Here is a 14,418-nt window from a genome sequence, read left to right as displayed (position 1 = left end):
GGCTGGCACCATCTCGGTTCACTGCAGCCTCCGCCTCCTGTGTTCAAGCAATTCTCTTGCCTCAGTCTCCCAAGTAGCTGGGATTACAGGCATGTGTCACCACATCTGGCTAATTTTTGTATTTTTAGTAGAGACGGGTTTCACTATGTTGGCCAGGCTGGTCTTGAACTCCTGACTTCAAATGATCCGCCCACCCTGGCCTCCCAAAGTGCTGGGATTACAAGCGTGAGCCACCATATCTGGCCTTTTCTTATCCTTTATTCACACTAAAATATTCTCTAGGATCAAGGGAGAAAAGATCTAATCAGGAAACGTTTTTCATCAATGATCATAAAACAACAGAAGCACTTTTATCTGACCTCCATCAAACCAACTCACAGAATTCAAGTTCTCCTTCCCTCTGTAAGGCTTACTGACTGAAGCCAGGGCATACTGAATCCCCATGGCTAGTTGGATATCTTCCAGAATGCTGATGCTTACTATGAGTCAGCTGTGTTCATTCCCAAGCCTGTTCATGCCACTGTAATGTTACTGTACTTTAAAACTTAAACAGTAAATAAACTAATGAAACAGAGTGAAAAAGAAAGAGCTGTTGTTTCCATGAACATTAAATGGATGGTTTAGAAAAACCTGGTAAAGATGAGTTTCTTTACAAAACTGTCACAAAATAAGGTGTTCATAATATAACAGGATTTTGCATGCAATGATTGATTCACAGGTGCTTAAGCTTTTACCTCATTTTTAAAACTTAAAATGGCAAATTTTGCATGACCCATTAATGATAAAGTTTATGCCAAAAAAGATACTTCAGGACTCCAAGTGGCAAATACAAAATCAAAGAAAAAGTTTGGGACTACAACAAAAGATCAAGGATAAATGAAAATTTATGTATTTTCAGTTAAAACATTGAAGGTATATATATACTTATAGTTTTTCACAATTTCCTGCTTAACTAATTTTTCAATTAGCTGGTTTTTTTCCAATAAGTATTTCATAAGAGGATACTGACTATAATTGGTAGCATTCTTCTAACATTAAAAAGGCCAAAAGAAAAGAAATCATTCATGCAAACTAAAATTACTTACTATACCTTTTCCTTTTGAATCCATGAAGAAAAGATCAAGAGAGAGAAAGAAAAGCAAGAAATCAGTTCAAAAGTTCGAAGAAAAGGCAGGTAAAAAATTTCAAGAATATACGTGACAAGCTTTAGTTATCTGTGGGAATGATACTAAATGTGATTAAGTGATGTCTCTAGCATTTATGATTATGCTCAGCTATGGTTATGGGAAAAAAAAATCCATAATACTCTCATTATAGCAAAGTAAGTAAATCCATGTTTAAGTGAGATAAATACAAAAACAATTTCAAAAAGATAATCTACTAAAGTACACTAACAACCAAAAAAAAAGAGGAAAACTAAGGCCCCCTGGGATGGGGAAACATCTTTATTAAGATTTGAACTTTTGAGACTCTGTATAAGGTAAGTACCAACATATTTTTTTAAAAGCTATATGCCTATAATTACTTAAGAAGAGGCAATAAACATCAGTCTTTAAGAAACTTATAATAGTTTCTATCTTAATGACCTGGGCCTCTGTTTCAAAGAGAAACATATAGTACTTAAACAAGTATAGCTCTTCCTGTTACACTTTCTCCTATGATCAACACAGATGTTTAACAGAGATGAGATCTAACCCAGGCCTCTAGACACTTTATAGTATTATTACTCTGCCATTTGTTCCCAGGCTTTCAAGCATATTTTAATCTATTTGTTAAAACACATTGTCCAAACATCTGATTCCTATAAACAGTAATGAGTAAAATTTATTAGCCACACTATTAATACCCAAAGCACAACCAGAATATTATGATTCTTTCTCAAAATGTTCACTTTGACATACTTTCTTTTCCATGAGACTGTAATGAAAGATTATTATTTTCTCATATCTACAGGAAAGCTGCTGGGTCTTAAAAAAAAAAAAAAAAAAAAATCAGGAACCAGGCCCAAGGAAATTAAAGACAGTATCAAAAGACAATGTTGTCTTTTCCTCTGTTAGTTTTTGTTTGTAAAGTATTCATTTTAATTTGTTTGCAGTAAGCTATACTTGAGTTTGATTATAAGCAGTCACATATTCTTATAACATTGACAAGAAAAGGATGTTAAAGCAGATAGAGGTGAGAAATGAGTACTGGTAAGTGGGAACAAAAAATTAACATGCAATTTGCTGACAAATATATGCATTATAATCTATTCTCCTTCACCTTAGTTCTTTTATTCTTTTCTTCTTATCTTAGAATTGGCCTCCTTTTCTCTCAGGATAGCAGAATTGCTTAGAATAGTGGAAATACACTTATATAGGATTCAGCATTCCTCAATGAACTTGGCGGAACTTGGCTCTGTGCATGTCACTTAACCTCTCTGGTCCTCAACAGCCTCAGAAGTAAAATAAGGGGACTGAACTAAACGACCTAAGATTCTTTCCCAAAATTCTATTTATCTAACATTAATTATGCCCCACAGGAAGACCACCATTCTGAACACCTGATAGGAGAGAAGGCTGATAGAACTTTTCTAGAGGGCCATTAGATAATACATATCAAAATTCTTAATGTTCATCTCCTAATCCAAGCAATTCCACTTTTAGGAATATCTGTCCTAAAAAAGTAATCATGGACACAGAAATGTAGTAACAAAGATGTTCATCACAGTAGTATACGTTTACAAACAACTTAAATGTCTTATAGTAGGAAATGATTAAGTAAATTAGGAAGAATCCATTTAATAGAAATACTATGTAGCCATTAAAAATGTTACAGACAAAATATATAACTTCATGGAAAGATATTCATTATCATGAAAAGCAGTTTACAAATTAACATGATCCCATTTGAGGATGTATAGATACATATATACAAGTACAGAAAAAAAAGACTAAAAGGTTACATACAAAAAATGTTAGGGATTATTCCTGGATGGCAGGATTTGGTATATCTTCAACTTTTTGCTCATCTATATTTTCTATATTTTCTACTATGAATATATATCAACTATCTAGGTTTTAAGTCTTTTTCAACCAATTCTGAATTCCTTCAAGGGAATTATAATTTTGTTTCTACTCTTCTGGTCCCCAAATAATAAAACTCTATTATTTAACTCAATTGCCTTTGAAAAGACTAGGTTTTACAATTACATTTTAAAAAGCTTTTGTCATAATACAAAATTCATAATAGTAAGTCAAATCATTCAAAACCAACAGAAAATAACTAGTTATCCACTTATACAGTAAATAAGGATGCAAGGCCCCACAGAAGTCAAATTGTGGTTCTGCTATTAAGAATTCTCAGGTAATCCATATAAAATAGTCTGTAGATTCCTTACTAAATACAGTGTCATCAAGTCTTTCATTTAAGGGAGATGAAACAACTTAATATGCAGAAGAGAACACTAAAAATGACCCCTCAAAAAAACTAACAGTTTTTTATTTTTTATTTATTTATTTATTTTGAGACGGAGTCTCACTCTGTTGCCCAGGCTGGAGCACAGTGGCACAATCTCGGCTCACTGCAACCTCAGCCTCCTGGGTTCATGCGATTCTCCTGCCTCAGCCTCCCGAGTAGCTGGGATTACAGGCATCCGCCACCACACCCAGTTAATTTTTTTCAGTAGACACAGGGTTTCACCATGTTGGCCAGGCTGGTCTCGAACTCCTGACCTCAGATGATCCACCTGCCTCAGCCTCCCAAAGTGCTAGAATTACAGGCATGAGCCACCATGCCCGGCCACAAAAATCTAAGTTTTTTAATTTAAAAAGAACAAAATATTCTATTCATACATTGAATTAAAAAACAAAGAAGGTTTAATGAAACTACAGTCATTTAGTCTCAGGTAGAAAAAAATGAGAAAATACAACTATCTTCTACTATACAAATAAAACTAGTTCTCTTTCAACCAAGAAAGCAATGTGATTACAGGCCAAAAAAATTTCGGTTTAGAGCAATTTACATTGGAAATTTTTTAAAAAGCTTATTGTCAGTGAGAGCTCCTGAAAATTACTGAGAAAGCCTGTTTTCTGGAAGATCTTTTAGAATACCCATTACGGGAACGTGATTCAGAATCAAAAATTCCCACCACCAACAACCGGAGGCAGACAAGATGATAACCCAAGGTTCCCCTCAACTTTATTCTTTGTGTCTAGGTTTGCAGAGAGATCAATAGATATGACAGTTTATAAATTCATGAAGAAGAAAACAAACTTGCAATAAGCAGCAAAACAAAGCTGTGAGTCAAATAATTTTTAGCTATAAAAATATTGACTGCTACTTTTCAAGTTTTTCTGGTTTTGTTCAAGAAAATCAAGTACACTATATAAACTGTGATTAAAGGACATTATAAAACCCAAAAGGACAATATTTAAAAGCAGGAAAGCACTTAAAAAATTTACCAAATATTAAAGCCAATCCATGAGATGTACCCACTGCTATCAGACTGGACACTGCCTGAAAACAAAAGGGAAGATTACATTTTAAGATACTACATTAAGAATCTTGAAATAATCAGAGTTGAATTTGTTGGCCTTCCTTCCTCTAGGCACCAGATGACATACAAACTATTGTAAATAAGAAGAATTTCATCCAGGAGGCAAAACGGGAAATGAAACTCAGGACATTTTATTTCTGAGAATCCCTCTAAATTTACTCTAGGAGTAACACTATCAAAATATCATATGTTCAACATTATAGGCAATAACATGCCACTTAGCTTCCTCTAAAGCAACTTTCAAATAAAAAATCAGGGGTCCAGGCAAAGTAAGAGGCACTTATGCTACCCAACCAAGAGCTTCCTACAAGGCCTGGGGAAGAGATGAGAACACAATTCTCTAGTTTATCCACAGGAGCCTAAAGGCATCCAAAGTGTTGAAAACTCACCCACTTCCTTACCAAAGACTGACTAAAAGGAAAGCTAAAAAGGCACTGGAGGAAGACAAGAAGAGAGAGAACCAGTATGTTTTCAATATCCCCTAGTTCTCTACAATACTGCAGCAGAGTTCTATTTGGCAAGCCTGGCAACGGAATCCAGAGCTGTTAAATGTGCTATTTACCACAAAGTGATCCTATCAAATGATGCTTTCCACTCCTTATGGAAGGGGAGCCAAATCACAGAAGAAGTAAATTTACTTGGGCAGGGTGGTACCACAAACAAATAAACCTGGAGAAGGCTAGTATTACTCCATTATCTGCTTCTCAAACAAAACTCTAAAAAGTAAAAAATTAGGAAAAAAGAAAGCGCCCAACATGGACAAATGTTAAGCCTGATTACTGGTAGTAAAATGACTTATGAATTTATTACCATAATAACTTATGTAATATTTTGAACCATGTAATAATAAATCTAAGAAAATCCAATCAAATAAAAAGCTTACCTTTAAAAAGTTCAAGTATACTTACAATTGCTGTAGGCAAGCCAGCATCTACTTTGTCCTAAACGAAAGTTTTAAGAAAGTATTTGAAAAATATTCTCATTTTTAAAACAGAAAATGGTATAAGGCTCTTGCTTTACATACACTTTGGTCCAAATCAATTTAGATTAGAGGTGGAACCTTTATTTTTGCCCCCATCTAAGAGAAATCACAAAAGCTATATATACCAACAAAATACAAAGGGCATGAAAGAGGATTGCTTTATTTTACTAAGTATATAAGTGCCTTTACGAAGTAAGATGCCTCAGGGAGGGTACTGATTATAACGGAAATGCAAAGGAAAAAGAGGAAAGATGTTCCATTTTCTGTACTTGAATAAACTATAAGTACTATGGGGTCAAAACAGTAGCAGTACATAAAGATTTGAGAAAAGTAAACATGCTAAAGATGTTTCTACTACTAAGTAGGACTTTCCTATCTAGCAATTACCCAATAACCTCTAAACAAACCCCAACAGGGTATATTAAGTCAGTTCTCAAGCATAAGAAATTAAAACATAAAGAAGTGCTAGTCCCACCTCCCTACCGGTAACTACATGGCATTCAAAAAGTCACCTAACTTTTCTGAATATTAGTCTCCTCATCTGTTCAAAGAAATAGCAAATACCGCCCTATTTACCTCAGTGAGCTGTCCTGAGGATCAAATTAAATGTGAAGAATCAGATAAATATGGAAGAGTATCAATTCTATGCTTACATAGCTTTAAATAACCCTAAGAGTTTGTAGTGATACAGTACTGTAGTAGCAAAGAGCTTGCATATAGCAGCATCTATCCAACTTTGAGTGTATATATATCTGTGTGTCAAACATGCCTAACATAATGCTCGACAATTAAGAAGCATGTAATACATAGTTGATAAATGATTAATTTGCATCTAAACAGGGAAAAAGAGAAATGGGACAGCAGATAAAGGTCATAAACTCTAGTAAGACCTCACTTAATGTTGTCAGTAAGTTCTTGAAAACTGTGACTTTAAGCAAAACAACTTAAACCAATTGTTTTTTCTTCATTAACATTATAACAAAACGACATTGAACAAAATGATGTTATTCGAAGGCCTATTCTACATTCAAAATAGAGCCTGAATAATGAAATCAGAAGTCGCCTGACTTCAAAAGCTAAAAAAACACAGATATTTGGAAGCATTGTAGAGATTACAGAATTTTAGTACTGGTGTTGCAATATCTAACGGTAGTGGGTCTCAAAAGCTAAAAATGCATAAGAATCACCTGGGATGCCCGTATGCCTGGGATTCTGTAGGTCTGGGGTGAGCCCCAGGAATCTGCAATTTAATCAGTACCCTAGGAGATTGTTATACAGCGGACGCATTTTGAAAAAAACACTACAATAAGCTATCTCTAGTATTTTAAAGTTGATCGTAAAAATAATAAAGATCCTTAAAAAAAAAAAAAGTTACTTTGAATTAAAGTATGGTCACATGTCATACGACTTTGAAAAGGATCCCAAATTAAAAAACGAGCTTCACAACTGCAAAAATTTCATCTCTCCTAAGCGTTTTCCATGCATGAACCCCAAAACTGTGATCAAGGCCCAAAGCAGCCCTAATAACATCACTAACCACATGGCTGAAGGCGCTATTGAGCAATTATTCAGGGAGAAATATCCAAAAATATAACTAGCTTTACATGTTAATAAACCAACCATCACAGGAAAGCATGCAATTTAAATTGAGCTGGTAATCCAAAAATAGGAGGGCACCGTATGATGACTGTCACAGGAAAGGCAGTTTTCATTTTAACATACCAAAGGAGCTCAGCCATAGCAATGAAATAAAAACAGAATGCAAACACTCTGGGATTTATTAGAATTTCCCCTCCTCTTCAAGGGGAAGGAGAAACCCTTTTAAATAACAGATTTATCTAATCATTGTTCAGAGTCTGAGTTTTAGCTCAGTCTCCAATATTCAAAATATTTGTAAAACTGCACAGGTGGGTCAAATGACTGTTCTGGTTCATCTTGATTTTGAAAGGAATGAATTTCATCACCTACATAAGGATTAAATTCAGAAAACGTCATGGAAACGTAATCCTCAACAGGTGGTTCCCATTCTAGCAAATATGAGTTACTCTCCACCTAAAAGAGGAAAAACAATTGCCCAGGTTTCCTCCATTGCTTGTTGAGCATCTCTCTATTTAAATTTACTTCATGATATATGAGCTAGGTCAGGATACACCAATTGTTATAGTAAATACTTTTTTTTTTTTTTGGTATTTGCACTAAGGGCTTTTTCTGATAAACCTGAACATTGAAATGCAATTGTGGTATCTCGTAATTCTGTATCAATCTCTCACCCTCGTGAAAAATCCAAACTTTTATTTCTTGTCCAACTTGGATATGCAAAATGCCGATTAAATGCCCCAAAAAGAACATAAAAACACATCAAACTTCCTGGAGTATAAATCTGTCATTATCATTATATATAGAATCTATACATTGTATTCAGAAAACCAAAACTGAAAGACTACATAAAACTACCAGCTGTGAGGTCAAATGAAAAGTCTGATAGTGTCAAACGAAAAGTCTGCCATCTATGGACCATTAAATACTGTTTACGTTAACCCAGTGCTCTACATAATTTTCAAAAAAGGCCACAAATATTCTGTTCCAGCCATTTCACACATTCGTCGCATTCACCAGTGCCACCTCCAGTTCACAACAGAGGCACTACACTTGAAGCCAGAAACCCCAGTTTTGAATAAATGCCTTGCTACCTCCTAACAGAATGATCTAAGACAAGTTACTATCACCTTTCTGGGCCTAGCTTCTCATTTGTAAAATAGAAAACAGCTTTACCTACTTTCCAAGTTGTAAGAATAAAAGAAATAAGGGGCATGAAAATACTTTTGTGAATTATAAAAAAATCATTCAAGTTGTAAAAGATTCTGATCAATCATTTCTCCATATGAAAAGAGTAAAAAAAAAAAAAAAAAAAACCAAACACAGAATCTCAACAAATACACAAGATGGCAACTAAACTGAAAAGGAATTTAAAGAAAAGGCAGATAGTATTTATTTTCGGCTTGCTGCCATATTTCATTTAGGCACAGCCTAGACTCTGAGCAGAACTTTATTTTCATGGCCGCACTAATTTCTATGTCAAGACGTGTAGCCATGTCACACAAAAACCATGAAAGCCAGATTCTATTTTTCTTAAGCCTCAGGCCAAGAGAAGTGCTGTATTTTGTTTTATGCTCATTCCTACTTTATTATGCCATTGCAGGTTACAAAGTTGAGGGAAAAAAACAAAATACTTACAGCTGCAGACACTATCTGGGCAGAAATTCCCTTCAAAAGTGAATGGCGCATAACTGATCCATGGAGTGAAAAAGAATCAGGTAATTTCTTCTTCCTAAAAATAAAGAAAAACATTTAAAAACAGCCAAAAAAAGTGAAAAGGCGAGGTCCCAATGCTTTGAAAGAAAACACACACGCACAAAAAGCAGAAGACAACATTGTATCTTATTTGTTAGATCTGTTTTTAAAAGATGTATGAAGTATCTAACAATCCCACCTTAAAATGTATTAAACCCGCCTTGAACCTCAAAGAAGCACAAGCAGGAAAATGAATCAAATCACCATTCCTTTCTCACGATTCAAACTGCTCCATGCCCACCTTAGGAAATGCGACAGTAGGTTCTCACGTTCTCCAGAAGGCTGACTACAGCGCACTCCTCCGGCCTGCAAGTCTACATTACCCTACTGCCTTCTTACCCTTGCTCACCTTTCCTGCGCTGCTGCTCCTCCTATGACCAAACTCTCATTCTTCAACCACTTCCTCAAATCCCCCTTCTACTCATCCTCATATAGAAAGTAACTTTTAAACTTTTACCCAACATTACTGAGCACCTACTCTGTATGACTAGAAGTATGCTCTGGGAATACAAAAATAAGAAAGTCACAGTTACTACTGTCAAGGATCTCACAGCTTAGAGAGGCTGAGAAGTAACTCTAAAGAATGAATGTTACACTAGAAATATGAATTAAGTGCCATATAAATGCAAATGAAGAACAGTTTAATTCTGTTTATTTGGGGGACATTAGGGATAGCTATAGAAAAGAGAAGATGACTAATTTGACCTTAATGGATGACTAGGAGTTTGTCAGGCAAAAAGCATGGGCAGAAATACGAAGATGTAAAGGTGTGCAGTGTGTCTGGGGTATTCACAAACAAAAGGTATGGACTAGGAGGGCTGAAGTATGAGTGCTTAGAGATTAGGTCAAAACAGTAAGCATGGCCCAGACGGAGGCCATGCAGAGGAGTTCTGACTTAATCTTGTAGGTGACAAGGTGACACCATATCTTTTTTATTTATTTATTTATTTATTTATTTATTTATTTAGAGATGGAGTCTCCCTCTGTCACCCAAGATGGAGTGCAGTGGCGCGATCTTGGCTCACTGCAAGCTCTGCCTCCCAGATTCATGCCATTCTCCTATCTCAGCCTCCCGTCGAGTAGCTGGGACTACAAGCACCTGCCCCAACGCCCAGCTAATTTTTTGAAGTTTTAGTAGAGACAGGGTTTCACCGTACTAGCCAGGATGGTCTTGATCTCCTGACCTCGTGATCCACCTGCCTCAGCCTCCCAAAGTGCTGGGATTACAGGCGTGAGAGACCACGCCTGGCCAATGACACCGTATCTTTTAAGCAGGTAGTAACCAGATCATCAAAAACATTTAAGTTATCTATTTGAAGGACACATTGCTGAACAGGTTAACATAACGTCCTGTTCAGCAACGTCCCCTATCCCATAAGAGATAACCTAAAGAAAAGAGCACTGACACAGGCAAAATTGAAGAAGAAAAACAGATCACTTTATCAATATTAAAGTTACACATGAATTCAATAATGTATTTATGATTTCTCCACTTCTCTTTCCTTTTCATATTCTCTCCAAGAACTTGGAAGGTGAAAAGCAGCCCAAATTTAAGTTATTTAGGTTTAGAAGTCTTTTTCCTGAAATTTTAATCATCTTTGTGATTCTCTGAACCCACTCCAAGAGAATGAAGGAAGGCCGATCTTAGAGAATGCAGATGACAGGGAGGTGCGGGAGGGTGCGCAGAACAGAAGGGTAGTGAACCGAGCTGCATGTTTCCACCACAGACACTGTGCCAGGTTTAATCTGTACTTCCTCCAAGGGCTCTCCTGCTTCCGGGAGTCCCTGGCTATCATTATGGCTTCCTACCGAAGTGGTCATAGCACCTACCCTTTTACCTTCTTCCTTAATGATGCCAAAATCTTCAAGATATTATATCCCTTCTACTTCCTATGCAAGGCTTCAACAGACCATATTGTACTTTAAAAAGTACAATAGAGTACAATATTTACATTTGAAACAATTAAATACTTCAACTGTAAGCAAGTATGATTCACATGAATACCTACCTCTTTAAGTTGGTCCTGTCACCACTGTCTGAGCTTGCCACAGATGAAGTATCATAGGAGTGAGAATCAATAGTATCAATGTTTAACAATGTAGGATCCTCAAGAACAAAAGACTCATCTTCATCATCAGTCTAAATTGGAAGAAGATAAATCAATACATTCAAAATCCAAATACTCTATGAAATAAGACAGGTATTAATGGGTTTCTCCAGAGCACACAAGTGCTTATTTCTGCCTTTCACCTCCATTCCATGCATTCTTATTGACCAGAAAGGCACCATACAGAATTATTAGTATTAAATTCTAGATAGCTATTTCTTTCTACAAAGAAGTCACCCCAAAAACTTCTTTCTTGTAGCAGGAAGAAGCAGAAGCCGTTATGCAGATTACTGTTAGCTATAGAATATTTCTTAAAAATCAAGCTTTTACAGATGAGTTAGCAGTTAACTAACAGCCAATGGCTCATTTGAAGAAAACAAACACCATCTGACTATAAATAGTCTACTATAAAAAAATATGACAAGCAGACAGCAGAAAGGCATTCGGGTTGGAAACAGCACAGAAAGACTCAGTGATTTCACAATGCAGATTTTGTCCATGGGAAAAGTAGTAGTCCAAAATGTCTGGAGGATATAAGCAGAAGCTGGAGATGACCCTAGAAAGATAAGCTGGTACCCAAACCATAAAAAGTCTTATATTCCATTACACTAGATGGCAGCAGGGCCCATGTCTATCTTGTTCATCATTGTACCTCTAGTGCCTAGTATAATGCCTGACACATAACCAGTACTCATTTAATGAGTATTCAGTATACTATATATAGCAGGCAGTGGGAAGGCAACTGACATTTTTAAGAAGTGGAAAGACATGATGGGAACCATGTTTTAGAAAGATAAGTGGGGCAGTATGAAGAATGGATGAGGGGGAACAAGAAGACTTTAAGGACCAGTAAGAGGGCCATTGCACTATCAAGGAGAAACAGGAGATCCCAACCTAAGAAGCTGCAGAAGAGGTCAACAGAGGGAATGATGAAACACATTACTGAGAAAAAATCAAACGTCTCTGGTTACCATTGAAATGGGGGATTGAGTAGGGGTACGGATGGGAGGAGAGGTAAGGGAGAAGTCAAAGAAGAGTACAAGGCTTCCAGCTTCTACAACTAGGCAAAGGGTGATTCTACTCACTGAAACTAGAAAGCAGACAAATGGCAGATAAAGCAGGATGAGGTACTTGGCTTTGCACAAGTTGATTCTGGGTGACAAATACCAGAGAATGATGTCTCACCGTCTCTTTCAGCTGCACTACCTTCTGCCTTACCATTTCCAATCAATGTGCTTGAGAGATTAATGTCTACTCACTACCTCGACTCCACTCATTACAAGCTCCTACCAACCTTGCTGATGTTACTAGCCAAATCTACTGGTCTGCTTTCTGTTAGTGTGTTCTTGTCCTCCAGGCATCATTTAACCCTGTTGACCATTCCCTGTCACCCAGGCCAGTATGCAGCAGCACAATCACAGCTCACTGGAGCCTCAAATTCCTGGACTCCAGCAATCCTCCACTCCAGCCTCCAAGTAGCTGGGACTACAGGTGCATGCCACCACGCCTGGCTCATTCCCTACATCTTGAAATTTTCTTTTCCTTTGGTTTTCCGTACATCTCTCCTTCCTGGTTCTCCACTAATTTATGTGTCCTCCTATTAGTCACATGCTAGCTTCTTCTCAGCCCAACCTTTAAATATGATTGTCCCTCAGGATTATACTCTAAGCTCTCTTCTTCTCTTCCTACTTCATGTACTTCCTATTTGAGTAAGCTCACCCACATCTATAGCTTTAAGAACCATGTTATCTAATGACTCCAAAATCTGTGTCTTTAGTATCAACATTTCTCAAGGTTTAGGTCCAAATTTATAACTGCTTTCCAGATATCTCTACACATAGGTCTTCTAAGAACAGGGTTAGGACTGGCAATAAGACAATATGTTGCTTGAGTGCTGTAAAGATTGCAACAATTGCTGTAGGAAAAGGGAAGGAAATAATTCAGAAATAAGTATGGCAGCATCAAGATCTTAAACAAGAGAGTCAATCAAAATGTTATTTGATTTTCTTAAAAAGTCTGGGGACATAATTAAAGAAAAGGGATCAGATGAATTAAGCCAGGCTTACAAGATAAGTGAAAGAAAAAGTGAAGAGAAAAAAAGAAGTGAAGATGTCAAGACTGAATTTAAAACTACTGCTGCACAGCAAAAGTATCAATTATCCCCAAACTGATGTGAAAAACACTGCACAATCCTTTCAAATTTCAGCTGATTTGTGTATACATATGTGTATATGTGTGTGTGTGTACTGATAAACTAATTCTAAAACTTACATGAAAATGCAAAAAAAAAAAAAAAGGCAATCTTGAATAACATTAAAGCTGAAAGTTTTTAAACTACCAGATACCAAGACCTATTACAAAGTTTCAATCACTAGAATGTGAGATTGAGGCAAGTATGGACACACCAATGGACTCAGATCCACACATATTTATATATCCACCTGATTTATAACAAAAGTGACACCAGACGAGAATACTCTTTTTAGTACATGGTGCTGGCTCATAGCTCACACTAACACACCCAAAAAAAATTCCAGATGAATTACAGATCTACATATGACAGGAACAATGAAAATGTTAGAACAAAATAGGGTAACATCATAACCTTGGAATTGGAAAAATTTTCTTAAATAGGACACACACATGCACACAAATGGAAATTTTTAATAAGCTGAACTATATTAAGAACTTGTGCTCCTCAAAAGAAACTATTAATAGAGTGAAAAGGTAATGTACAGAAAGAAAGAAGATGCAATATGTATATCAAATAAAGGGCTTGTATTAGCATACATAAAGAACTCCTATAAATCACTTAAAAAATAAAACAACAGAAGTGGGCTAATTATAAGAAAAAGCAATTCGCAGAAGAGATATCTAAACATATGTCAAAGTACCCAATTTCATTAGTCTTTAGGGAAATTCAAATTAAAACCATGATGTGATAGCACCACACATCTGTTAAGAATGAAAGTGAAGCCGGGCACGGTGACTCACGCCTGTAATCCCAGCACTTTGGGAGGCCGAGGTGGGCGGATCACAAGCTCAGGAGATCGAGACCATCCTGGCTAACATGGTGAAACCCCGTCTCTACTAAAAATACAAAAAATTAGCCGGGCGTGGTGGTGCGTGGCCTGTAGTCCCAACTACTCGGAGGCTGAGGCAGGAGAATGGCGTGAACCCGGGAGGCGGAGCTTGCAGTGAGCCGATTTCGCGCCACTGCACTCCAGCCTGGGTGACAAAGCGAGACTCCGTCTCAAAAAAAAAAAAAAAAAAAAAAAAAGAATGAAAGTGAAAAAGACAGAAAAATTCAAAAGTTTACAAGGATATAGTAATCAGAAATCTCATACACTGTTCCTGGAAGTGTATATCAAACCACCACTTTGAAAACCTGTGCCAATATATACTAAAGCTGAATATAACTATACCTGATGACCCACTAA

General features: G+C 36.6%; 1 protein-coding gene across 3 annotated transcripts in view; it reads right to left on the bottom strand.

Moving 5' to 3' along the window:
• LOC105480138 (VPS8 subunit of CORVET complex) overlaps window positions 1-14,418 on the bottom strand; it is a 246,721-nt gene that overhangs the window by 214,325 nt on the left and 17,978 nt on the right. For all 3 annotated transcript variants that reach the window (XR_011619950.1, XM_011738646.2, XM_071091396.1), the window contains exons 4-7: window positions 10,880-11,010; window positions 8,754-8,847; window positions 5,446-5,478; window positions 4,443-4,497 (exon numbers count right to left, since the gene is read on the bottom strand). Coding sequence is in view for 2 of the 3 variants with exons in the window: in XM_011738646.2 (XP_011736948.2) it covers window positions 4,443-4,497; window positions 5,446-5,478; window positions 8,754-8,847; window positions 10,880-11,010 (313 nt within the window). In the remaining variant the exon portion in view is untranslated. The remainder of the gene's footprint in view (window positions 1-4,442; window positions 4,498-5,445; window positions 5,479-8,753; window positions 8,848-10,879; window positions 11,011-14,418) is intronic.

The sequence above is a fragment of the Macaca nemestrina genome, chromosome 2 (genome assembly GCF_043159975.1).
Source record: "Macaca nemestrina isolate mMacNem1 chromosome 2, mMacNem.hap1, whole genome shotgun sequence".
Classification (NCBI taxonomy): Eukaryota; Metazoa; Chordata; class Mammalia; order Primates; family Cercopithecidae; genus Macaca; species Macaca nemestrina.
This window is presented reverse-complemented; position numbering and strand designations above follow the sequence as displayed.